This window comes from Myiozetetes cayanensis, unplaced genomic scaffold (genome assembly GCF_022539395.1).
Source record: "Myiozetetes cayanensis isolate MyiCay16 unplaced genomic scaffold, myiCay2020 scf18, whole genome shotgun sequence".
NCBI classification, from domain to species: Eukaryota; Metazoa; Chordata; class Aves; order Passeriformes; family Tyrannidae; genus Myiozetetes; species Myiozetetes cayanensis.
The window spans coordinates 12,839,486-12,862,684 of record NW_026087389.1 but is presented as its reverse complement, the minus strand read 5'-3'; the positions used below and the strand labels follow the sequence as shown (position 1 = coordinate 12,862,684).

At 36.8% G+C, this 23,199-nt stretch overlaps 1 protein-coding gene across 9 annotated transcripts in view; it reads right to left on the bottom strand.

Moving 5' to 3' along the window:
- Positions 1-23,199, bottom strand: part of ERC2 (ELKS/RAB6-interacting/CAST family member 2) — a 413,891-nt gene that overhangs the window by 311,953 nt on the left and 78,739 nt on the right. For all 9 annotated transcript variants that reach the window (XR_007628669.1, XR_007628670.1, XR_007628674.1 and 6 more), the window contains exons 4-6: positions 12,771-12,845; positions 5,057-5,212; positions 28-195 (exon numbers count right to left, since the gene is read on the bottom strand). Coding sequence is in view for 1 of the 9 variants with exons in the window: in XM_050312867.1 (XP_050168824.1) it covers positions 28-195; positions 5,057-5,212; positions 12,771-12,845 (399 nt within the window). In the remaining 8 variants the exon portion in view is untranslated. The remainder of the gene's footprint in view (positions 1-27; positions 196-5,056; positions 5,213-12,770; positions 12,846-23,199) is intronic.

Here is a 23,199-nt window from a genome sequence, read left to right as displayed (position 1 = left end):
GCTTTTCATGCTTACAAGATACAATACCTCTGTCTGAAGTATGGCAGCTCTCTGTTCTTTGGCAGTAAGGGACTCTTTAAGCACTTCAATGTGTTGCTTGCAATCTGAATTCTGATTGCTAAGGGTTTCAAGCTTAGTTTGTAAGGCAAGAAGTTCTGATTCTTTCTTTGAGAGTTCTTGTTTCAGTTGATCAATCTGCAGTGGGGGAAAAAAAAGGTGAATCATTAATTTCATCTCCAATTCATAGTTCCACTTGGAATCAGAGAGCTGGGAATGACCATGATATGACAAATCAGACACCTGTGAATTCTGGAGGAGAATTATTAAGATTCAGACTTTTTACACTCACAACTTCAATTGTGCTTCTCATAATTTAATGTACCCTGTCTTGAGAGTGATTGCCCTGCTGTTGCAGAAGTTAAAAGGAAACTCTTAAAGATTATACATGATGATTTGGCCTATAAATTCACTATGGACCTCACTTAAGTTCAAAGGCATTTATCCCATGTGAGGCAAGTCTGGCAGGACAGCAAAAATGCATAGGAAAAAAAGTGTTCATAAAAGTACAAATTCAATCCTTCCACCAGCATGATTCCCATGACATATCATTAGCCAGAATGAATCAAGATTTTTTTTCTTTTAGGAGCCTGATAAAGAAAACCAGGCATCTTAGTAAGGAGAGGAAAACAGTAAAGTGGAATTTTAACCTTACTCTTCTTGCAAATGTGTTGCTGCCCACCATCCCCTCACCTCCTGTTTTTCTCTCTGGCAGTTCACATGGAATTCTCAGGTACTAGAAAAACCAAGCCAAAGTGATTAACTTAAGACAAGTCTGGGGAAAACATTATAAAAAAATTCCACAGACTGAAAGGGCTGAAAGATTTTAAAAGCTTATCCTAGAGGAAACAGTAGAAACACAGTCACTAAAACAGAGCTTCTGAATTTAAGTGAATTTAAGATTCATCAGTAAATGTCATGGAATTGTGATTATCTTTCCCTTTCCACAGCGATAAACTGGAGGAGCAGCCGCAGAACACAAAACTGCAGTGGATTTATGGCATGAATCCGAATAAAGCACTGGACAATACATAGAGTGATGATAAAGGATGGTGAATTAGGTGGCATATATCTAACTCTTAAATTCTTTGGAAATAACACTGGTCATCGGATTAATTCAGATCCATCATCTCATGATGATTATTTGTAATAAAACACCTCTCTGCATATGTGTAACTCAGGGAAATCACACTTCCTTTATATTTTCTTGATGACTGTAAGGCCTAGATAGTTTTCTTTAAAATTCGAGTTTCAATTCTGCAAAAACCAGAGATGTGCTAGAACTCTTTTCCATTCTCTCCCATCAGTTGCACGGTAGGTGAAGAGTGATTCAAAGATCACCAGGAAAAAAAAAAGAATATGTATCCACAGGCTGATTCAGCTGAACCACATCCCATAAATCCACATACTAAAATATTTTACAAATGTAATATTGTATGGTACTGGAAATATTTACTGCTGATCAAAATATTTTTATTTTGCTTTACCTTACAAGTATATCCTTAAAAATTAAATTTAAAAGATGTTTCTTACAACTACAGTCCATATGCATGTCTTAATATATTTATTCCTTATTTCTCTTTATAAATCCCAATACGTTTGTCTAGTTGCTTGAGGTGCTGGGATAGTCACCTCTGAGCTACTGTATAAACCCAAGATCTGTCCTGGCACTAAAAGAAATCACCTTCAGACTCTGAAAGTATCAAAATAAGAAACAGAGGATACAAAAAACAGATGTGAGGAAAGACTGCAGCTAAGAAACCGCTAGAGAAAACTCTCTCGAAAGCAAACCACCTTCCTCCATCCCTTGGAAGCAAAGATGGCAACTGGAGACAAAGCTTATGCAAAAAGAACAATGCGAAAATCTGTCTATGAGATCCAAAGGCAAGTCTGAATTCCATCCCATGCTTTACACGAGACACGTGTGAACATCACAGATGCTTAATCTCTTCTAGAAACTCCTCTCGCTTTATTCCTTGACACAACCCACACCCTGAGAAATAACAGTAAAAAAATAAAAAAGGCTTCATTTTCATTGCAGGTATGCTCTTGGTGTTTTAGAAATAGAATCTGTTTAGTATAAAGTTCTGGCTACAAGACCTACAAATTGTCAGGTTTTAAAAATGTGTTAGAACACTCAAAAAAGCCCCCGAAAAACCACAAAGCAAACAGACACAACACAGAAATGCACTGAATAAATATGCTTCTGCTTGGTGTTTTATCAAAACAAATATAATTATGAAAATGTACTAAAATTCCAATTTAAAAAGATTAAGTCTCAAAAACACAAAGGTGTAACAAGAAACTACATAACTTTTAAAGAAATTTTTAGACTTTTCTTAAGTTCTGCATTATCTATTAGTGGGGGGAGGGAATAGGAGAAAAGAAAAAAAGACATGAAATAGAGTGTTGTCTCTAGCAGCTATGCAAACATTTTCACTTTGCTATATCTAAAGTGATGTGGAAGAACAACAGTCACGATTCAGTGAGACCTCCTGATCTCAGTACAACAAATGGCAAAGGTAAAACCTTGTACTTCATAAAGACTACAGCGAAGAGAACCTACAAGTCTGGGTAAAAGGGTCACAGCATCAAAAAACTCCAAGTCTGGCCTCTGATCCTGACCCTCCCACTATCTCACATATTTCACATGTGTAATTTGCCTGTCACTGCTTTCTCAACATTACCCAAGACAATCTTGCTTCACCTCCTTTCCTGAAACCCCAGTTCCTTTCTCTTCCCTCTCAGTTTACAATTCTGTCACCTCCCACCATTTCAATTCCTCAGATACCTAGCATTTCAAAAAAAACATCTTCTCTGTTCCTCTATTATTATTTTTACACACCAATTCTTTCATGACATTACACAGAGTAGCTGAGAAACAAAGGAGAAAAAAAAACCCTGAACAATGTATATTAAAATTAATTGGCTAAATCTTTAAGTAAATAATTCCATTAAATGAAACTATGCTGATTTCCACATTGTAAGATCTGGTCTTAAGTGACAAATCACAACTGCTTTTTAGAATGAAGGATTTAAGTACAGGAGAAACAGTAGCAATGCAAATGACGTGGCTGCCCACAGCAGAATCTGCAGGTCTATCAGTAGATTCTACAGGTTATACTGGGCAAGGTCTGGTTTTAAACTGGTTATTACAATTCCAGGCCTACCCCAACAAAAAAAAAAAAAGCTGTTTCTCTGCTGTATATATTTCCTACAGGATCCCCTATAACTTGAATTATCTCATCATACAGCAGGAAAAGTTCTTACATGCAGACATTAACTACATAGTGCCTTGTTACTGCTTAATCAATTCTTAAAACTCATTTGGATGGTAATCTGCTGAAGTTGTACTAAACTGCCACTGGATCTCTTCATCATCTTTCCAGTGGATAGAATGAGAGTTCTAATACTCAAAGAACTACTTGAATTCCAGAGTGCAAACTCACACCTGAAAGAAATGCACCTGTTCCTTCCAAAGGATGAACCCTTCACATCCAGTAAGAGAATTCTTGCAAAGCAGGTATTTTTTAAAGAATGTATCATCCTATATGTTTTCCTCATATTCTCAATGAAGATATTTGAAAGTGCAGCTCTCTTAGTCATGTAAGCTTTAAAACTTGTTTTGACAATTTCTGTATCACGTGACTCATGGCAAGTTTTCTCCCTTCAAAACACAGCAAGGAGAGTCGTCATCAAGTGGGCAAGAAAAAAAAATCTGAACAAGTTTTCTCATTTTTACAATTTCTATTTAACTGCAAGTCACAAATAAAGCCTATATGTTTGGAGAGAGTGACTGTTACTAAGAATTAGTTAAGAAAATAAACAATTCCCAGCATTCTCTAGCACTCATGTACTATAAATAATATTCTGTATTTGTCTCTATTTAAAACCTCCTCATTTATTTAAATCAGGAACAGATTTGTTGAAAGTTATACTTCAAGAATAAATGAAAGGTATTAAGAGCTTCATAACACCTAAGACTGTTAACTGTCAGAAGAGTTTTTTATTCTTTGCCACCAATCAAGGCTTCCATTTATCAGGATTTATCCGCTATCTCAGGTTCAACAGATCAGGTATAATAAGATCCGTTTGCTGACAGCTCCATAAATACTTTTTCCACCTTGAAGGGTTCTCAGATGAATGATAAAAATAAAATATTCTGCTGCAAATCTCAATTTTAAGTGGAAGAAAAGGACTGGTGAAAGAAATCAGACAAAATTTCATCAGAATGTGGCATTTATCAAAGATCAGAAGACTGTGACAAAACGAGGCATGTTTAATACTCTTCTCATTCATCTGCTTTCTGGGCCACAGAAATATATTGAAGTTTTTTCTCTCAAAAATGTCACCAGATTGTTAACAAAGTACTGGGGTTTGTACTTTATATCAACAGGTTTGCTGACATGCATTAGGGGTTTTGCTCTGAATTACTAAAACTGAATTGCTGTTGACGTTTAAGTAGGCAAAATAATTTTAGTGATGATAATGCTACTTAGGAACTTCAGCTACTTTTCAGTGGTTTAAGAGCTTTTTTCCAATAGAATGAATACATTCTTAAATTAATTTTTTAATAAATTGCATTAATTATGCTTGGGCACTAACATTTTCATTCCTTCTTTAGCACAAACCCCTAAATAATGAACAAGCCATACTCTTTTGTGAGCTTGATACCAGGAAATGTGATCACTTCATGTTTACTATCTGTCTGTGGTCAACTCATATTAATCTATGTCCAGTAATTTGAAATGAGAGGTACTCTGGAGGAATAGTCATTCAATTGCTAGCCTTTAAAACATGAAAAGAGTACAATCTGGCAGCACCTACCAAACAGAGATCCTTACTGCAAAACTACTGTCAAAACCAGAAAAAAAAAAAAAAAAAAGCTCTTCCTTACCTCTTCTTAAGTCAGAGAGTTGCTTGTGTTGAAAACAGTCAAGTTAAAACTTTTCTTTCCATTATTTAAACAGCCTTAATCTCTCACATAAACAGATCTTACCTTATTTTTCATGAACTTTGAGTGACTCTTGTAAACTTCTATTTGTTTGATTTCCTCTTCTCGGTCCTCTGTATTCAGAACTCCGTTTGTCTTTAACATCTGTATTTCATCTTCAAGGTCTCTTATATTGCGCTCAAGTGAAGCTATTTTTGTATCCTAAGTTATAAAAAAAGAGAGTATTGAAAATTATATGAAACATATCCTAAAGGATAATGGAAGCATATCTGTGCTTGCATGAATATGGAATAGTAAACCAGTAGAAATAGATGGTACAAATAGATAACACAGATACTGCCATGAACCAAGAATATTTCTATTGATTTGGGCTTAAAGAAATGCAGAATTCAGATCTCCTCCACCACCAGGAAACATGCAGTGCTATGTTCTGTTGCACACTCTGCAGAGAATTGTGGTCAAAATTCCATCTTCATTCCTACACAGGCTTGAAAGGAGAATGGATGGGAGATGCGCTGTTTTTCCCCATATATGTGATAACATAACTTATTATCACTGCCAACCACCTAGGCCTGGCTATTCTTCCAAGCTCTTAAACACAAAGTTTAGCCTAGAGAGGTCTGTACATGATCCCTGCAGAACAGGCCACTCATTGTGACTCAGCCTGAGGCTCAGCTTCCTATTTCTCTGCAGCTCTGTTCTCAAGAGGAAGAAAGGTTTCCTCATACACTTTCACCACACTGATGGACCAGTTTCCACTGGCAGAGATGTTTATGGGTTGTACTACTCTGCAAGTACTGTGTGGTCCCTCTGTGTGAAGAGTGTTTTAATCCAGACAAGAGCTCAGTGGTGCAAAAAATATTTCAATGAGAAATCTTGAGACAAAGGAATTTGAAGCAGACATCGAAGGGAGTTACACTGCATGAGAGAAAAGTTACTGTACAGGCAAAGTAATGCACTTTGAGGGGAACACCAAGCTGTTTCAGGCCTCTTACAAATTTCCAGATTAACTGCATCCCCTTTCAGAAAGGAAGCTCCAGACAAATGATAAAAGAAGTCCCGAAGGTGAAGGAAACAAACAAAAAAAATTCTTGGAATGTGGAACTTGTTGGGATTTATCTTTTACCTCACTAGCTGCTTTTCTTTCTGGAAAATATCTGATACTGAAAATACTGATGATAATCTTAATCAGCCATATTTCCATACTTTTCTTTCTTGATGGGTATGTTCAAAGAAACAGATCATTCCACCAAATACCAATTAAAAAACACAAAGGAGATGACTAGGGATGCAAATTTAAAAACAAACAAACAAAACAAACCAAAACACAAAACAAACAAAATAGAAAGAACAAAAGCAACAAAATAGAAAGAAAATCACACACCCCACCACCACAGTACACCCCCACACCCCTTCCCATTCTGGAGGGCATCCAACCAGCTTTTAGACTATATACCTATACCTAAAATAATTATGGAGTTGGGGTTTTTTAAATAACAATTTTTCAAGTTGCAGGTAAAATGCAACTTAATCTACTTAGTATCTTAGACTAACATTACTAACATCACAGATTTCTAGTAGCAGAATCCTAAAAATTTTAGTGTTCGTCCATAGAATCGGCATTACTCATATAACAAAGGCTGTGTGAGTGATCATGAAAGCCAAGTAATCTAAGTGATCAGCCCCTTCATTTGACAGAAATTAAACATTTTATACTAAACTGTTCTGGAAGGAAAGAAAAAATTCTGAGATGGAATAAAAAAAGAAAAGCAGAAAATTCGCATTAAATCTTATCATTTGGAGAAACCACACAAAAAGAAAAATACTATAAGATAAAATAAGAATTTTAAAATCTTTCAAGACTTATGCACAACACAAAACAATTGTAGCTCTCACACATACTACAGTCAATCCAGCTTGGTCCATCAGACTTCATTTTAGAAATATTTTACTCCTATTTTTGAAGATAAAAGCAAACCCTAAGTTTCACTGCACTTTAGAATGATTTTGCAATGAAAGATATTAATACTTACATGACCTGTTATGACATGACATCTGGGAGTAGTCTTGATCAAATCTCCCCAGCTACGTCTATAAGAGTCTGCCTTTTTCTACTGCATTTGTATTTTACATGTTTGCAAATATAATGTGGCAGAAACAATTTATTGCTCAGCCTGCTGCACTCCTTAGAAGGTTTATACATCACAGAATAACATTTAAGCTTTATGAGAAATATCTAACTGCAAGCATTTTCTGTACTTCTACTTTATCACAAGTTTGAAATATCTCAGGAAAAGTTTATTTTTAATTGCTCTGTATATTATGATTGCACGTGTGTAAAAACTAGTTTTAACTAGTCTTTACAGTGAAAAATTGTCACTGTCAGTTTTGTATTAACTTTTTACTGAAGCAGGAGTCAGAAATTTCATAAATTGTGAAGACCATAAAATCTGTTTCAGAATAACGTATCAAAAACATTAGTGTTGACAAGACAGAAGAGAAGACAGACATCACCTTCAATCCCAGACTGCTCAAGGATCTGTTCTTCCCTTCTGCATGCTGGCTTGCCCAGGAAACCTGACAGCTTTCCTGTCTGGACAACTGCTGGAAAGTGAGGAACCCTGTAGGTCAAAGCTAACACAGCCTAGAGCTCCAGTGGGTTCTGCCACGAGGGAGCTGGGCTGACTGGCAGGACGGATAGAAAGTTAAGTTTAGTCAGAATAGGCACATTCCCAGAAAATCTTCTGATTCAGCTGAATCAGCGTTTTCCCACAGAAAACTTCAATTGGAAAACTTTCAACCAGCTCTTGTTGTGGCACAGGGTCTGGCAAGCTTTCAGAAACTGAAACAGGAACAGATGCAGTATTTCCTTCAGACCTCTAAGATTTATCCACATTAGCAACATTCTGAAAAAAACCTACGTGAGTCTGTGTTGAATCACAAAGATTCCTTTGCAATAATATTAAGGAAACAGCTTAGTATTAAATGGTACTAATGAACATACTTCTGAGTTCTACAACAATGCAACATTTGTGCAGATTTTTCCACTCAGGCCCTCTAAATCTGTTAAAAGACATCAGATTATATAGCAGGATTTGTGACAGAGATCAGGGTACTTGCCCTAACCTATCCCCTCCTTCCAGCAGTAACCCATACTTCCTCATCTCCTTTATTAGAACAGTGTTGCAAGTACTCTGTGAGAGAGGTCAGGGCTATTTCCATGCTGGACTTAGCAGAAATCCACCTCTTTGGGATGTGAAACAATTGGTATGTGTCCTGATATTGAAGGCAATAATATTTCACACAAGAAAAGTGACTAAATCTACAAATTAATTTCCACAGTGATGCTTCATGAATCATATCAGTCCTTACAAGAGTTCCATAGTGCATTTCCTGAACACTGAGAGGAAGGAAAAGGGCAAAATATTTGTAAATAATCCCAGAATAATCTGAGTTGGGAGGGACCCACAGGGATCATTGAGTCCAAGTCCATATAATACAGCATTCCAGGCTGTCTTATTCCGAAAGGAAAAGTAACAAATGCTACTGTTCATCATTTGAGATACCTGATAAATTTAAACAATGTCTATGAAAAAATTAGCTTGTAGGGTATTAAACAAGCAATCAGAAAGAAATGTTTGAAACCTCACATTTAATCAAACTTACATGCAAATGCACTTATGTACACTTGCTGTCAACAGAACTACACGGCTACTCTTACTCCATGCATTTTTTTAACTTTGTCAATTTAATGCAGAGATTATTCAGGTTTATCTTGGAAGACAAGGGAAGTGAAAGCTCATGCAATCTTAAGAATAAGAGTATGTTGCACTGCAAACACACATAACACGCTTTTTTAGAACCAAACCCATACCTGAAATATCACAGCTGGATCAATACACAAAGATGGCTCTTTCTGCAAGTAAGGTAAACCAGAAGTATTTTCATTTGCTCTACAGCTTACCATTTCTAAAGAGTTTATCATTCTAGTAGCTAGACTCCATGTATTTTGGGATGCTCAATAGCCTATATTAAGGTGAGCTTTATGACATATCTGTAGGCAATTCATATCTAATTTTCTCTCCCAAGTATTATCACCTTTCTAAGCCCAGAACTGTCTGAATGAGATCATAGTAACATATAATGGTTTGGGTTGGAAGCAGCCTTTAAAGATCACCAAGTCTAACTCTCCTGTCATGAGCAGGGACACCTTCCACTAGACCAGGTTTCTCAGAGCCCCATCCAACCTGGCCTTGAACACTTCAGGGATGGGCCAGCCACAGCTTCTCTGGGCAACCTGTGCCAGGGTCTCACCACACTCATCATAAAATTCTTTTTTCCTTATGTCCAATTTAGATCTACCCTATTTCAGTTTAACACTGTTGTTCCTTGTCCTATCATGAAAGGCTCTATTGAAAAGCCTGTCCCCATCCTTCTTGTAAGTCCTCTGTAAATACTGAAAGACTGCAAGAAGGTCTCTGAGGAGCCTTTTCTTCTCCAGGGTGAACAGCCCCAGCTCTCCTGTCTCCACAGGGGAGCTGCTGCAGCCCTCTGATCATTTCTGTGGCAAGTCCTCTGCCTTGCTCCAACAGCTCCTTGTCTTTTCTGTACGGGGGACCCCAGAAGAGGAGGCAGAACTTCAGCTGGAGCCTCAGAAGAGGTGAGCAAGTTTTGACCTATTCACCTGCTAGGAGTACCTAGGGAAGCATCCTACCCTTCTTTGGTTTTGGGACATTGCTTTCCAGAAGAAAGAAGGGTTTCTGGAGAAGAAGTTCTGTTGCAGATAAGAGAACACAGAGTAAAGAACGTAAGGGGAAACAATAAAGACATAGGACATCTGGAAGTAAACATGTCTAAGAAGCAAAAAGAAAGTTGGGAAAGAAAGGCCTGTGCAAGGCATCTGAGAAGACAACAGATATCTGGAAAGGAATAAACAAAGCAAGAGAAACAGGAGTCAAGACATAGGATGTGAATTTTCCACCTTTTTTTGTTTGCCCTGTGGTTGGGTTTTTTTCTACATGAGTATACAGAAGACAGACATTGGTCAAGGGGACAACAGTTAAACAGAAAATGCAACTGCTACAAGAAATGACAACTACTTGCAAAGCTTCAGAGGTAAATGAAGAGCATTACAGGACAGGAAAGGTAAAGCAGAAAAAAAAGATGTTTAGGACAAATAAAAAAAAAAACACATGAGAAATTAGAGTTAGGAGAAATGGGTATAACTTCCTTGGATGAAAGGGTGTACAAACTGGGAAAGGGACAGAAAGCATTCAGCAGTGGCAAGGGACAGAAGAAAACCACAGGAAAGAACAGAAGGATTTACAGAGGGAAAGTTGCACCCTGACAGAGCCTGGGGGAGCCATGGAGGGGACTCAGACAAAAGCTAACAGGGCAAGGGGGTGGAAGGGGTTGAGCTGAGTTCAGTGAAGAGAAATATATCCTGCTTGGAACCTCTGCATCGGGGAGTGTACAGCCTCAGATTGCCATAGTACAGGCTAATCCTCTCCCTCCTTCTACTCTCAACACTGTAGGGAAATGATTGTTTCAATGCTTGATCATTCAAAACAAATGTTCCACATTTTTTTCAAAACAAGTGCTGTCTGGATTAAGACAATTTAAATTTTCTTGAAAACATTCCAAATCTGGAACTTGTAATGAAAACTGCCGTTTAATCGTGTGGATTTCAACATCTTACATTTGTCCCTTTTTTTTTTTTTTCAGTATTAGGCCTATTTCAGACAGGGCAACCCCAAAGGAGAGTATGTTCACAGGAAAAGAAAGAACTGTGTGCCTCATAGCCAAAAAGCAGCTCTGCACCAGTGCTCCAGCAACATGACTGCAGTCTCACTCATGACAAATGACAGCCCTCACTACAAAGATCAGACTTTTCAAAAGCAGAGCAACACAGCACACCACACCCACCTCTCACGGGAGACAGACAGCAAACACTCTACTGTCCCCAGGGTCAGACACTGTCAGGAGTGGCTGCAACTACAGCTGTCACATGTGCCACTCGTGTGTCGTGTACCCCCCACCTCTGTTCTTTTCAGAGAGTTTTGGTACAGGAAGATTACATTGTTAATAACCCACATGAAAGATTATAAGTTATTCTAACACTTTCTTTCCGTATCCCAAAACTTTTACATTTATGATTACCAATAGTAAGTAACCTAATAATACATTAATATATTAAGTGAATATGAATAGAAAGAAACAAGTTTCTCAGCTGGCATCCTACTTACCCATTTACTTAGGGTAACAAGGTGATGCAAAAACACACGTTTTAGATATCATACAAAGACTTCTAAACTGTCCAAGGCAAATATGAGTCAGAAGATGAAATACTGATATCAATGTACCCTCTTTGTTACTCATATAATCCAAACTAATTATTACCTATCAAAAGACACACACTGTATTTACAAAGTCCTTCTCTTGCTTTAACTGTGTGTTTACCACAGAGGTCAGACATGATGAACTCATTTGCTCCTAAAAGAAGTCACTGGCAAAATAAGGCCTTTAATTTGCACTTTCTTTTAAGACTCAAAGATTATCATTAATGTATTTCAGGCAGCACTGACGACTCATAAATTTTCTCAAGTCTCATGGTATTTTCGTTACAGTCCAGACTCTTAGAATTATGCAGAAATATCAGTTTTCACTTTTTAAATTATAATTTTTATCTTTTGTTATTGTAGGGGAAAAAAGCTAGCACTTTAGTAATATTATATATCGAAAAGAGGAAACTATATTCAGGACTAAGATAGCTTTGTCATCACAAATTTGTCATATCTGCTGATGCAATTAATATTTTCCTTAGATTAGTTGTAAAATTATGAGCTAATAACCAGCAATAGAATTGTCTTAAAGATCAAGAAGAAAAATGTTTTACATTAGCCTTGGACAGTTTGCCTTAGACTTCTGTTTGTCAATTTATTCCATCAACTTTGGATCTCCTGAAACACAGACACACCCCCAAGTCTTTTTGAAAAGCAATAGACAGTTCTCATTATTCAGCAATGTTACACTAGAATTTATTTTTTTTAATCCATTTAACTAAGAAAAAAGATTGAGAGAAATAAATACTATTTTTTCCTGGTTTCACAACAAAATAAATTGATAAGGTAAAGGAAGCATTTAATGATCTAAAAGTCATAAATCAACCCTGGCAGGCAGCTAAGTGTCACACAGCTGCTCATTCAACCCCCCTCAGAGGGAGGGGGGAAGGAACTGGAAGGGCAAAAGTGAGAAAACCCATTAGTTGAGATAAAGCCAGTTTAAAAGGTAAAGCAAAGCTGTGCAGGCAAGCAAAGCAAAACATGGAATTCATTCACTACTTCCCACCGGCAGGCAGATACCCTGCTAATCCCAGGGAAGCTGGGTTTCATCATGCCCAGCAGTTATTTGGGAAGACAAATGCCATAGCTCTGAATGTCCTCCCCTCAGTTCCACGGCTGGGCATGACATCCCATGGTAGGGAATGCCCCTCTGCTCAGTTTAGGTCAGCTGTCCCTGCTGTGATCCTGCCCAGCCTCTTGTCCAGCCCCAACTCACTTGCTGGGGCTAGAGCTGACTCAGTGCAAGCACTGTTGAGCAACAGCTAAAACATCAGCACGTTATCAACACTGTTTTGCTCTGAAATTCCAAACAGCACCCTACAGGCTGCTATGAGGAAAATTAACTCCATCCCAGCCATCCCCAGCACATGACTTCACACCACAGAAATAACACACGGGGAGACATGCAAAGACCATACCTTCATTTCGATAACTGTCTGAAGAGCCTTCGTCTTGGCCGGCTCAGGCTGCAGTTGGGTTCTTCTGTGCAATTCCTGTGGAGGGACACGATAGAAATAAGCTTGACGGCTCATCTTTCCATTGTTTTAATGCTCGTGTGAATTCAATACAAGAAAAGAAAAGTGTGATGGTTAGAAGTATGCAGCTCCCAATGCTACAGGTGCTTCCCTGGCTATAATCCCTCTGGCATCACTGCAGTCCCTGTCTTACGTTACAGTGAACTCTGACAGCACATGCGCTATTCCTGAGCCCCCATCAATAATTAACATCGACCCTGATGAGCCAGTGAGTCCTTTCTGAGTCCCAACACAGCGCTGCTTGGGCTGCTTAAACACCCAAACTTATTCCAGTTGTGTAACTAATTCAAACACTGTTAAGGGTTAAATTTTCTATTGCATTTTCTTCTTAGTTTTTCCTTTGATACCTGAAATAAGCAATCTAAAGACATTGTATTCAAATTTGACATTTTAAGGATAATAATTATATAGTGGGTTGACGCAACACCCTCTACAGTAGCAATTACATTTCAGTTTTCACATTTTCATACCGTTTTGTATGCATCTTAATGCACAGGTAAAAAAGAAATGGATTGCATTAGTTAAGACAGGCAGTTAAAAGAAGTAATATTTACTGGTCTTTATAAAAATAATAATAATTTTTAAAAGACTGAAGAGTATGAAGACAGTAGCACTCATCTCATAAAACCAAGTTGTACCTCGGTATGATATATCTCAATAAAAAAGCCACATAATCGCATAGAAAAACGTAAAGTGTAATAAAACATTGCCATTTGAGAATTTGGTGATGCTTATTCCCCACTCATAAACCATCTGGAAAGTTTAGTATTAAAAACACTGGAAACAGGACAGATATAGTCCAGTTTCTATTCTTTTGGAGTCCTTCTGCTCCAAAGTCTGGACTGCCATCCTCAGTGTCTTCATCTCTCACTTCTTCCTACCCCAGTGCTCGACATACACACTTGGCCTAACCTTATAACCATGAAAAGTACATTTATGCCTGAGGCCAAGAAGCCAAGGTCATTCATCACAAAGGCTGGGTTCAGAGCCTGAGATATTGTGTTCCAAATTATGCCTCTCCCAGCTCATCCTCACAAATTCAGGTGAAGGAGAAGGGGAAAAGGGGTGGGGCAGAAATCATCAAAAAACCTAACACTCTGAGTCCCAATTATCTTTATTCCTATCTCTCAAATCCCTTTTTTCTGAATGAAGCAAACCACATACAGTGTGACTATCAATTAATAGACTATCAAAAATATAATCAACTATGGATTGTGCATATATTATCCTGTCCCCCCTCAGCCTATCCTAGCACATTTCTAGGTCTTGCCTACCTTATAACCCACAAGTTTAAAAGTCACAGTTTTTTGTACCACAAACTATCAATCAGTTTCTTGTTCTGCTTAGCAACAAACATATTGCCTACCCATGACTGAGAAACAACTGTTCTTACAGACTAAGTAGTAAGAGTGATTTACTGTATCTTATTAAACTAAAATCTACTGCTAATAAACATCTTTATAAAATAGATTAAAAAAAATGTGTGGCCTTATATATTAAAGTAACTGAGACAAGTTATTATACTTAAAGCTAAGTAAGTCTGCATAGTTTTTATAAGATTAAATATACTGCATTAAATATACGGATATTTAAACTACTTCTAACAGATAACAACAGTGAACTTCTAATTTTGCTTTTATGCACTTTTGAAACGCTTTGGCATTTATGAAAAAGTATCTCTGATTGGTCCTTTTTCCTTGTTTTTCTTTTTTTTAATACAACTAACTCTCCGCATTCTAAAAAGAAAGAAATCTTCACACATCACCTATGCAAGAAATCTCTCAATCACCACCAGCTGCTTGCCTTAGATGAAACAAGCACCTTCACCACACCAAAGTTTTAAAAAATAAGAGTATGCCACAGATTTGTCATACAGTTCTACAGAAGTCATGGAAAAAGAGTTGGCCAGTCATACCACTATCTGATCAGCAAAAATTACAGCTAATTCTAAGACCAGACCTTGCTCCCCAAGGCCACATAAAGTGAGCTGGAATATAAACAGGATTCCACACACTACCCAGGGAGACAAAGCAGAGTTTCCACCCCCTTAGCCAAAGATGAATAGAGTGCCAAAGATGCGTATTCTTAGATGTCTATCATAGCATGAAGCCTTCCTCATAATACTTTTCCTGTTTGCTTTATGAATCAATCTGATGCTGGCTGACTTAAAAGCTTTTCTTCTCTATCCCTGATGGTAAAATGAAGCAGACTTTAGGATTCTGGAGAAGATCAGAAAATTACTCCCACTTTATTATTTTGTGAGGTTTTCTTCCAATCAGATTCAAATGTTTGGAGGCTCCCACAAGGCTCAGCTCTTGGATTTATGTTGTTCTATGTTTGTGCTTTTTCTTTTGGGGTACCCGATTCAGGGATCTGCTTCTGGGGTACTAATTTAAGGATACACTTTATGTGCACGATACCTTACACTGATTGTTTTACTATCTGAGGTCATCTGGAGGGTTTCAAATTTGCCTGAACAGCTAAGCAAGAGATATTCTGAAGATTTCATGAAGTCCTCACAGCCTAAGGAAACCAGATTTTTATCCATTACATCATTTCTGGAATGATGTTGTTTTTCCTTTTTCAATTTCTTTTAATAAAAAGCCCAGGGAGCCTAATAAAAATGTAAAAAAAAAAAAAAGAAAAGAAAAGAAAAGAAAGAAAGAAAAACCACATATCAGAGATAGTTTCTTTTTATACTTATATCCATGACAAACTACTTGTGTCATCACCTTTGCAACCATCAAACCTACACTAATAATCTCTCAGAGATGCACTCATTTACAAAATTACACTTTCATTATATTCCTATAAAGCATCTGCAATTAATAGTAATTTTAAGTAACTGCTTTGTACATGCAAATTATTATAATTCTGTGTAACCAAATACCCACATACAGCGTTTCATGGGATGCTTAGTTGTCAAGGTGATTAACACACCCACACAAAGTCGACAGGTAATCAGATCATCTTCTTCACATTAAATTTACTTTAATATTCTTTGCTTTTAGACTAAAATGAGCCTCAACCCAAACTTAGCCTTTGTTTTCTCCTTCCACAATATTAGATTAGCATCTTGTACTGGCCTCAGAAGTAACTTCAGCACACAATTTTACCACTAACACTAAAAGAGATCCAAGGAGGAGACATTTCATATTTCATAACTGGTGGAAGAGTTGTTCTGTTCAAAAATTGATAACATTTCTGTAATTTGTAATAATCCAATAAAATGTAAGGGTTTGGCATTATTGAAAATCTGAACCATATAGCATAATCTGAACCTAATACTAAATATCCAAATAAAACTGCATTTTTATCCCAGCTTTATTGAAAGACACTTCATCATTTGGCTGCAGGAAAGTCAGGGTGCTGCAAACTGATCCTCCTTTTACTCTGTTTCTGATGTATTTCATTAAGATTCTGAAGACATCAGTGATATGTGTTGTTCTGGTTAGATGAAATTGGGTCAAAACTCTAAAACAAAAGACTGTAGCAATGCAGCTGATGTAGGTCAAGATTTCACCTTTACATAAAACTGCCTAAAATAGCAGGGCACAAAGCGCTAGAAGGAAAAGGACTATTTCAGAAAATGGGCAATTTAGAGAGGGTATGAAACCAGCAGTGAGTGTCTGCATTTGAGCTGATAAGCTTCTCCTGATTAAAGAGCTGAAGGAAAATGAAACCATGAACTAGAAGACTTCTAAAAATTAACACAAAACTCAAGATTTCTAAAAAATAAAGACATAACAGGAACACAACCATCAGAATCAAGTAACGACTGGAAGAAGAAAGATAAATGATTGAAGATGACAGCAACTCCACCTAAGGGAACCTAAAAATGGGTATGAGAAACCATTGGATCAGTAAATGCAGGTTTCTGCATTCACAGGCAAAATGTACAAATCTGTAAATCACAGTGGGCAGTGATACAGGAGCTGCTGGTTCCCTCAAACACCTCAGAGCACACCAGTTCCATCCTCCTGGAAAAGAAAGTCTTGGGATTGCCTCTACATGATCAGCTTATCTGAACTTTAAAATTTAAATCAGCAGTATATTAACATTTCAATCACATTTAAGTAAAAGCACAACCATTTACCTAAAGCGTCCAAACAGTAGTGTTTCTTTAGCCAAAAATACCATTAAAAAGACTGATCAAATTTTATTTAATCAGAATAATAGAAAAATGTAACATATAAGAATTATCTGCTCTTTTCTGTTTTTTCTAACTCTTCACATTTACCCCCAGCCAAAATGGTCTCATAGTAATTTAGATGAAAGGAGGTTTAAGAAATCCTGATCAAACCCTTCATCTTTCTGGAAACCATAAATTGACAACACAAAATTTCTATGTCTGGCTCCAGTGGGTAGGAAAAAGCAGTCTTGTTACTGGAAAGAATTCAAAAAATCATCTTGCCATTGATTGTCTTTTAAAAACGCACTACCACAGGTATTTGAACCCTATGAGAACCTGTTAAAGAAATTTTGTCAAATCCCAGCAAATTTTATAGCTTGAAGAAATGAAAATGTGGATACAAGGACACAAAATGAAAAATTACAGGAAGCTATAAGGAGCTGATAGCTATACAAGCTCTGCACTACAGAGAATTCCTCTGGAAATTAGATGTATTTAAATTTATTAAGCTCTCACAACTAAGCAAGATATTCAGATGCATGCCTAATTCTCTCTCCATTTATTACTATTTTAGATAAACAGGCAAATATGAGTTTTGATGAACACAGAAGGAGTTGTGTGAATTAGGCACCACAACCAACCTATAAAAGAAATATCGACAGTCCATTCCCGTGGACAAGTCCAGCAATAATCTCGTTGGCCTCAGTGTTCCTGCTGAACAAGGATTCTGACACCACTCCTGGCCTACATTAAAAAACTTGGAGGTGTAAAGAAGGGTAGGAGGGAGAAAGGAGTTTTTACACATATTAAAGCCACCCCGTGGAATCAATAGTCAAAAAAATTCCTTTACAATGATCGCACTTCCACTTATTCCTAAATTCATGCATGGAAGAAGGTCTCCTGTTTTACCATTACCTTTTTATGCCTAAAGAGAGAGTATAAGGAAAAATCATCTGAACATTAGGAAACTCAGCTTTTCTTTGACTTGTATGTCAAAAACACCTTAAGCAACCACGTGTGTTGTCATACTGGAAGTGTCCTCTGGCAAGAGACCACGTAGAAGGAGTTTGAAGTGAAAAGGCGATTGGTATATGGAGCTTGAAATGCACGTGGGACAATTTACTTTGTAATTGAAAGCACACAGAACGTTTCCTGAAAGGAGCTACTGAAAGTCCACTTTCAGCAGAATTCTTGAACATTGATTTCTTTTCTTTGTAGAAGGAAGAAAATGTCTAGAGGATCGTTTTGGGTTTTTTGGTTTTTTTTTTTGTTTTGTTTTTTTGCCCAGTATCATTAATCTCTTTTCCTCTTACCAAAATTACCTCTCCAAAATTAGGAAAAATGAAAAGTTACTGCTTCACACATATCTTCAGAAAAAGAAACTTGACTATAGTTTTTTCCTTTTCACTGTCCTAATTTTATTTAAGAACCCATAACAAACCCCCTGAGTGCAAGTAAAGGAACCAATATCTTTATTTTCAAGGGGAGTTGATTAGATCAGAAAATAAAAGTTCCAATTGCTGCTTACAGTTCTGCAAAGCAAATATATATTCTGGAAACATCCTGGCTAAAATACTTTGCAGTGCATATGAAGCTTTAAAACTGCATGGAAAAGCATGCCAATTTTTTTAAAACTAAATGTTTAAATAGACATTTATTAATAACCCAGTTGCACTAAAAGGAGTCACTTAATTTGCAGCAAGACACATGAATGAAACATTGTTGGGAGGTATAAACCAAGATTTTTGGGCTTTTATTTTTGGGTGTGGTGATTTTTTTTTAGAAGACTATCTTTTATGAAAATCACATCTTCAAACTCTTATAATGTAAAATCCTTATTGTAACAAATCCTTAGTGTAATCCATAGTGTTTCAAAAACTCTTACCCAACAAATCCATGATTTATTTCCACTCCTTCCCTCCCATTTAGAAGCCTGAACACACAAAGAAATTTTTTGTAAGGTTGCAAAAGAAAGCAATATCACATCAGTTTTACAGTAAGTGTAACACTAACCATGGAGTAATAATGGAATTCCACCTTAGGGTGGAACTAAGAATAGACTTCCCTAGCTCCTGCCATCAAAAGCATACAGGTAAAGCTTAAAAGGGTAAAGTCACAGCAAAGATTCCCAAATACGATCCTAAGATCCAGAACACACAAGAGACGCTGCTGGGGGCCAGCTCCCCTCTTCAGAAATAACTAAAAAGAAACAAAAAACATTTAAATTTGTCCAGTACTGTGAGATAGGATGTTTCCAGCATTCTCAACATAGAGTGCTTGTGGTATTTCTGTAGGTCAGTTCACCTAAGTAGAGGAAAACAGTTTTCCAGTAGTTCTTCCCATATTCAGTAATTAACCTCCAGCTACTTTCCTTAAACAAGCTGAAACAGAAGAGTTCTGTTCTAGAAAAGCAAGAAGACAAAGGCTGACATCCTGATTAGTGCTTTCCCCACTTTCCAACCTACACACATACCCAGTGATATTTTTTTAATTCCTAGCCTGCACCAGTGCTCCTCTTCAGCCCGAATGCAGATGAAAAACCAATTTAAATTCTTAAATTAAGAATTTAATTCCTAAATGGAAGAAAAATAGCACTGCCAAACCTAGAGTCACACTCGACAAATCAGAGCCAGAAGTACTACACATTTCACACACTTGCTGGACAGGTCTCCTAAGTTCACTGAAGAATACATTAGCTGCTGTTAATATACACAGAACTTCAAACATGCTGTTCACTTTTTTTGTAGAAATCCCTTTTATAGAGTTAGCACTGATAAACATCAATCCTGGCATCAAATCAAAACATAAAGCATCAATCACTGCACAAAACATTCCCTATGTGAGGTACATCCCCACATTGCAGTGATACTTCAAACTGATTAGCACAGGACTTCTTTAATTTTGAAAAGCATAATTTCATAGGTGTATCTACTAACATCCATGCTTGCTATTAACAGATACACTGCTTTCTTATTACCTTTCTAGCCTGCCTTTTTTTTGTATCCCTTATGATGTCTTTCCTGTTCACACAGACTCAGTGAAATCACTAGCTAAAATAATTTATGGTTTTGATTTTCAGTTCCCTAATTCCCCAGGAAGTGCTTTTCTAAACATGGGTGAGCTTTACTTACATGCATTTAAAATTACTGCTGGTTTAGGCTATTTAGTATTTAAACATCAGGCCTTAATCAGCAAAGCCAAAAAACACCAGAGTTAATAAGACTCTGAATGTGCAAGTTCCTCAGGCTTTTAGTAGCAATTTTTTTTTAAATGCAAAAAAGTTCTGTGATGATACTTGTGGTGTCCCTCAGGGGCCCATGTGGAGACCAATACTCAGTTAACAAAATTATCTCCCCTAGACATTCAGAGAAATTTCATCCTTACGTTCCTAAGTGTTCTGTAGGGCTGTTAGGTTATGCAAATATATGACAGAGAGGGACATAAGACATGGACAATTTTTCACATAATTGGTGTCCTTTGTCAGGTTGGTATTTTGGTGTTGTTTTTTGGGTTTTTTTTAAGGTTTGTAAGAAGCATTGAAACAAATATCTTTTAAAAAAACCTGTGTCTAAAGCCATCAGAATTTTTAACTCTTTTTCAAAACAAAACAACAACAAACCAAACAAACAAAAACAAAGGAAAAAAGGGGGGGGGATTATTTTGCATTGGTAGTTGAGATATGCCAATCAAGTCAGTCTTTCTCAGCAGGGAAGAGGTAGGGGGCGATGTGTAAACATTTGAGAATACAGAACACTCATTTCGCTCAAACTCATATTTCTGCAGAAGAGTCCAAAGCCATAATTACAGGAATATATTAAAATCAGAAAAATAGAGTTGATTGTATATGAGAATATTGAAGTGAGGCAAACATCACCAATGACATCCACAACAGCCTTGCTGGTTACCACGTGCTACCACAACTACAGAAAAGAACCACTGAAATCACAGTAAACCACCTGCACAGGTAGTTGTCATCCGCCAGCTGAATATTTATCATTCTGTAAAGTTTGTCAAGAGTGTGTTAGACTGAAGCTCAAACATCAGCTCACAATAATTTTTAAAAATAAAATAAATAAATAAATTAATTTTTTTTAAAAAAAAAAGAGAAAAAAAAAGAAAAGAAAAAAGAAATCACCACCAAGAGGGAGAAAAATCCACTTAGCACCTGCTCCAGTTCTTTTTCCATTGCCTGGGAAACAAAGTGTTGCTTGGTAACTTGAATCCATCTGTTCATATTTCCTCTTACAGTCTTCCCTTTTTATCAGAACAAAAAAACCCCACCTCTTAGCTGAAAATATGATCAGAAAAAAAGAATACGTTTTCTCACTGCATAAAAGATGCTACAGACCCTTATCTGTTTCAAAATTATGACAGAGAGAGAAATGTCTGATAGGTCCTTCAAAACCACACCACTTGCCATCACAGATTTTTTTTTTTTTCTTAAAGAACAGGAAAATAAACTATTTATTTTATTCCTTTTTCTTAGGGAAGGAGCAAGACACCACTTCCTCACACAGCTGAGAGCTTTGCTGTGTCTGTGCGCTGACATGAATATCTCTAGCCCAGGGGGCTAAGGTTCAGTTCATAAACTACTCCACTGTGCATCAGGACTTAAAATAAAGGCTGAAAGAACAAATATCATAAAAACCCAAAAGAATCTCCTCTGAAATTGCTGCAGTTATCTCTTGTGATTGAAAAAAAAAAAAAAAAAAAAAGACCCATGTGATGATGTTCACACAGAATAAGACTTTAAAGTAGACAAATGGAGAAAAACTACATGGTGATGTAGGATACTTAATTCTGTACAGGAGATATTACCACAGGATTTTAAAACAATCCCACCGTGTTACAAGGGGAAGTTGTAGAATGACAAACCACAACTATCCATGCTGTCCATTGTTCACATTTCTAGACACTAAACTTACCTCAGTGTCAGTATAGAGTTTGGTTTGGTTTAGTAACTTTTGGGGCCACATTTGCAGAAGGCCTGAATACAGCAGGTACAGTTTCCACAAATAAAAGTACTTCAATAGTAAAAATTATTAAAAATTACACACTGTATATTACCTGATTTCTACATCTATATTTTCAAACTCAAAAACTTGGAATTACTGCTATTTTAAACCCTTTATGTAATCTTTGTTTCAAAATAGTGGCAGAATCAGCTAAAGGCTTCTCAGAGTAACACTTTGTTTTAGATCTTTATGAAGAAAAAAGGTTTAATGCTCTCTTCTGCTCTTACCCAGGCTACATTTCCTCAAAAGAACTCATTTTCTCTTTTATGTGGAACATAGAACAATGTAATGCTTATGTCCAGTCCAGAATTCTGTGGTTTAATTAAACCCTCGTGTCCATTAAACTATACTTCTTCTTACAACCACCTCTAAAACAAAAAAAAGTCTTCCTGGAGCAAAATTTGCGAAAGCTAACATTTTTTACTACTCTTGCTACTGCAATGCTTTATGCCTAAATATCCAACTCCCTAATATGCAAAGTATTTGGCTACAAAGTACAATACAGTCAGAGTAAAATGCGAGATTCTGATGTGAAAGATCAAATCAAAGATGTCAAAATGCCTGCAAGAACAGCACCACCATCTAGGTACAAAGACTTTTAAGTGAAAACATTATTAGGGCATATTTTGTTGAGAAACTTTTTCAAAATGTTGCCTGTGGAATCAGAAAAGTACGATAAAATTACCTGATGATCTTTCTTAAATGCAAACTAGTGGAAAGAAGTAACAATTATGTGTACACTCCAGTAAAGTCCTGATCATAGTTTCTGCCTCTATCCTATTAACTGTACTGTTCCTTAGAGATTTGTTTCTGTTCATCAGTTGGCTGCATATGTATATTCATGAGATCTCTGTCCCTCAGATGAACTGAAGAATATGTAAAAAGCAGATGGGTTAAAGCCTGGAAAAGTCTCAGCTTAGACTTTTTTCCTTTGGACTTCCAGTCCAGTTCAGTAAGATCCATCTATAAATCAAGACAAAAATGCTTTCCAAATACCAAGTCGCCACTTAACATTGACTAGATCCAGCTACAACATGATTTAGTAATCTGAAGTCATTTTCCCCACAGTTTATACACACCCACAGTGCATACCTTCTCCCTTGCAAGATTTGCAGATATTGATCCCAAGCATTATTAAACAGACACTTACATGGACCTCTACGTA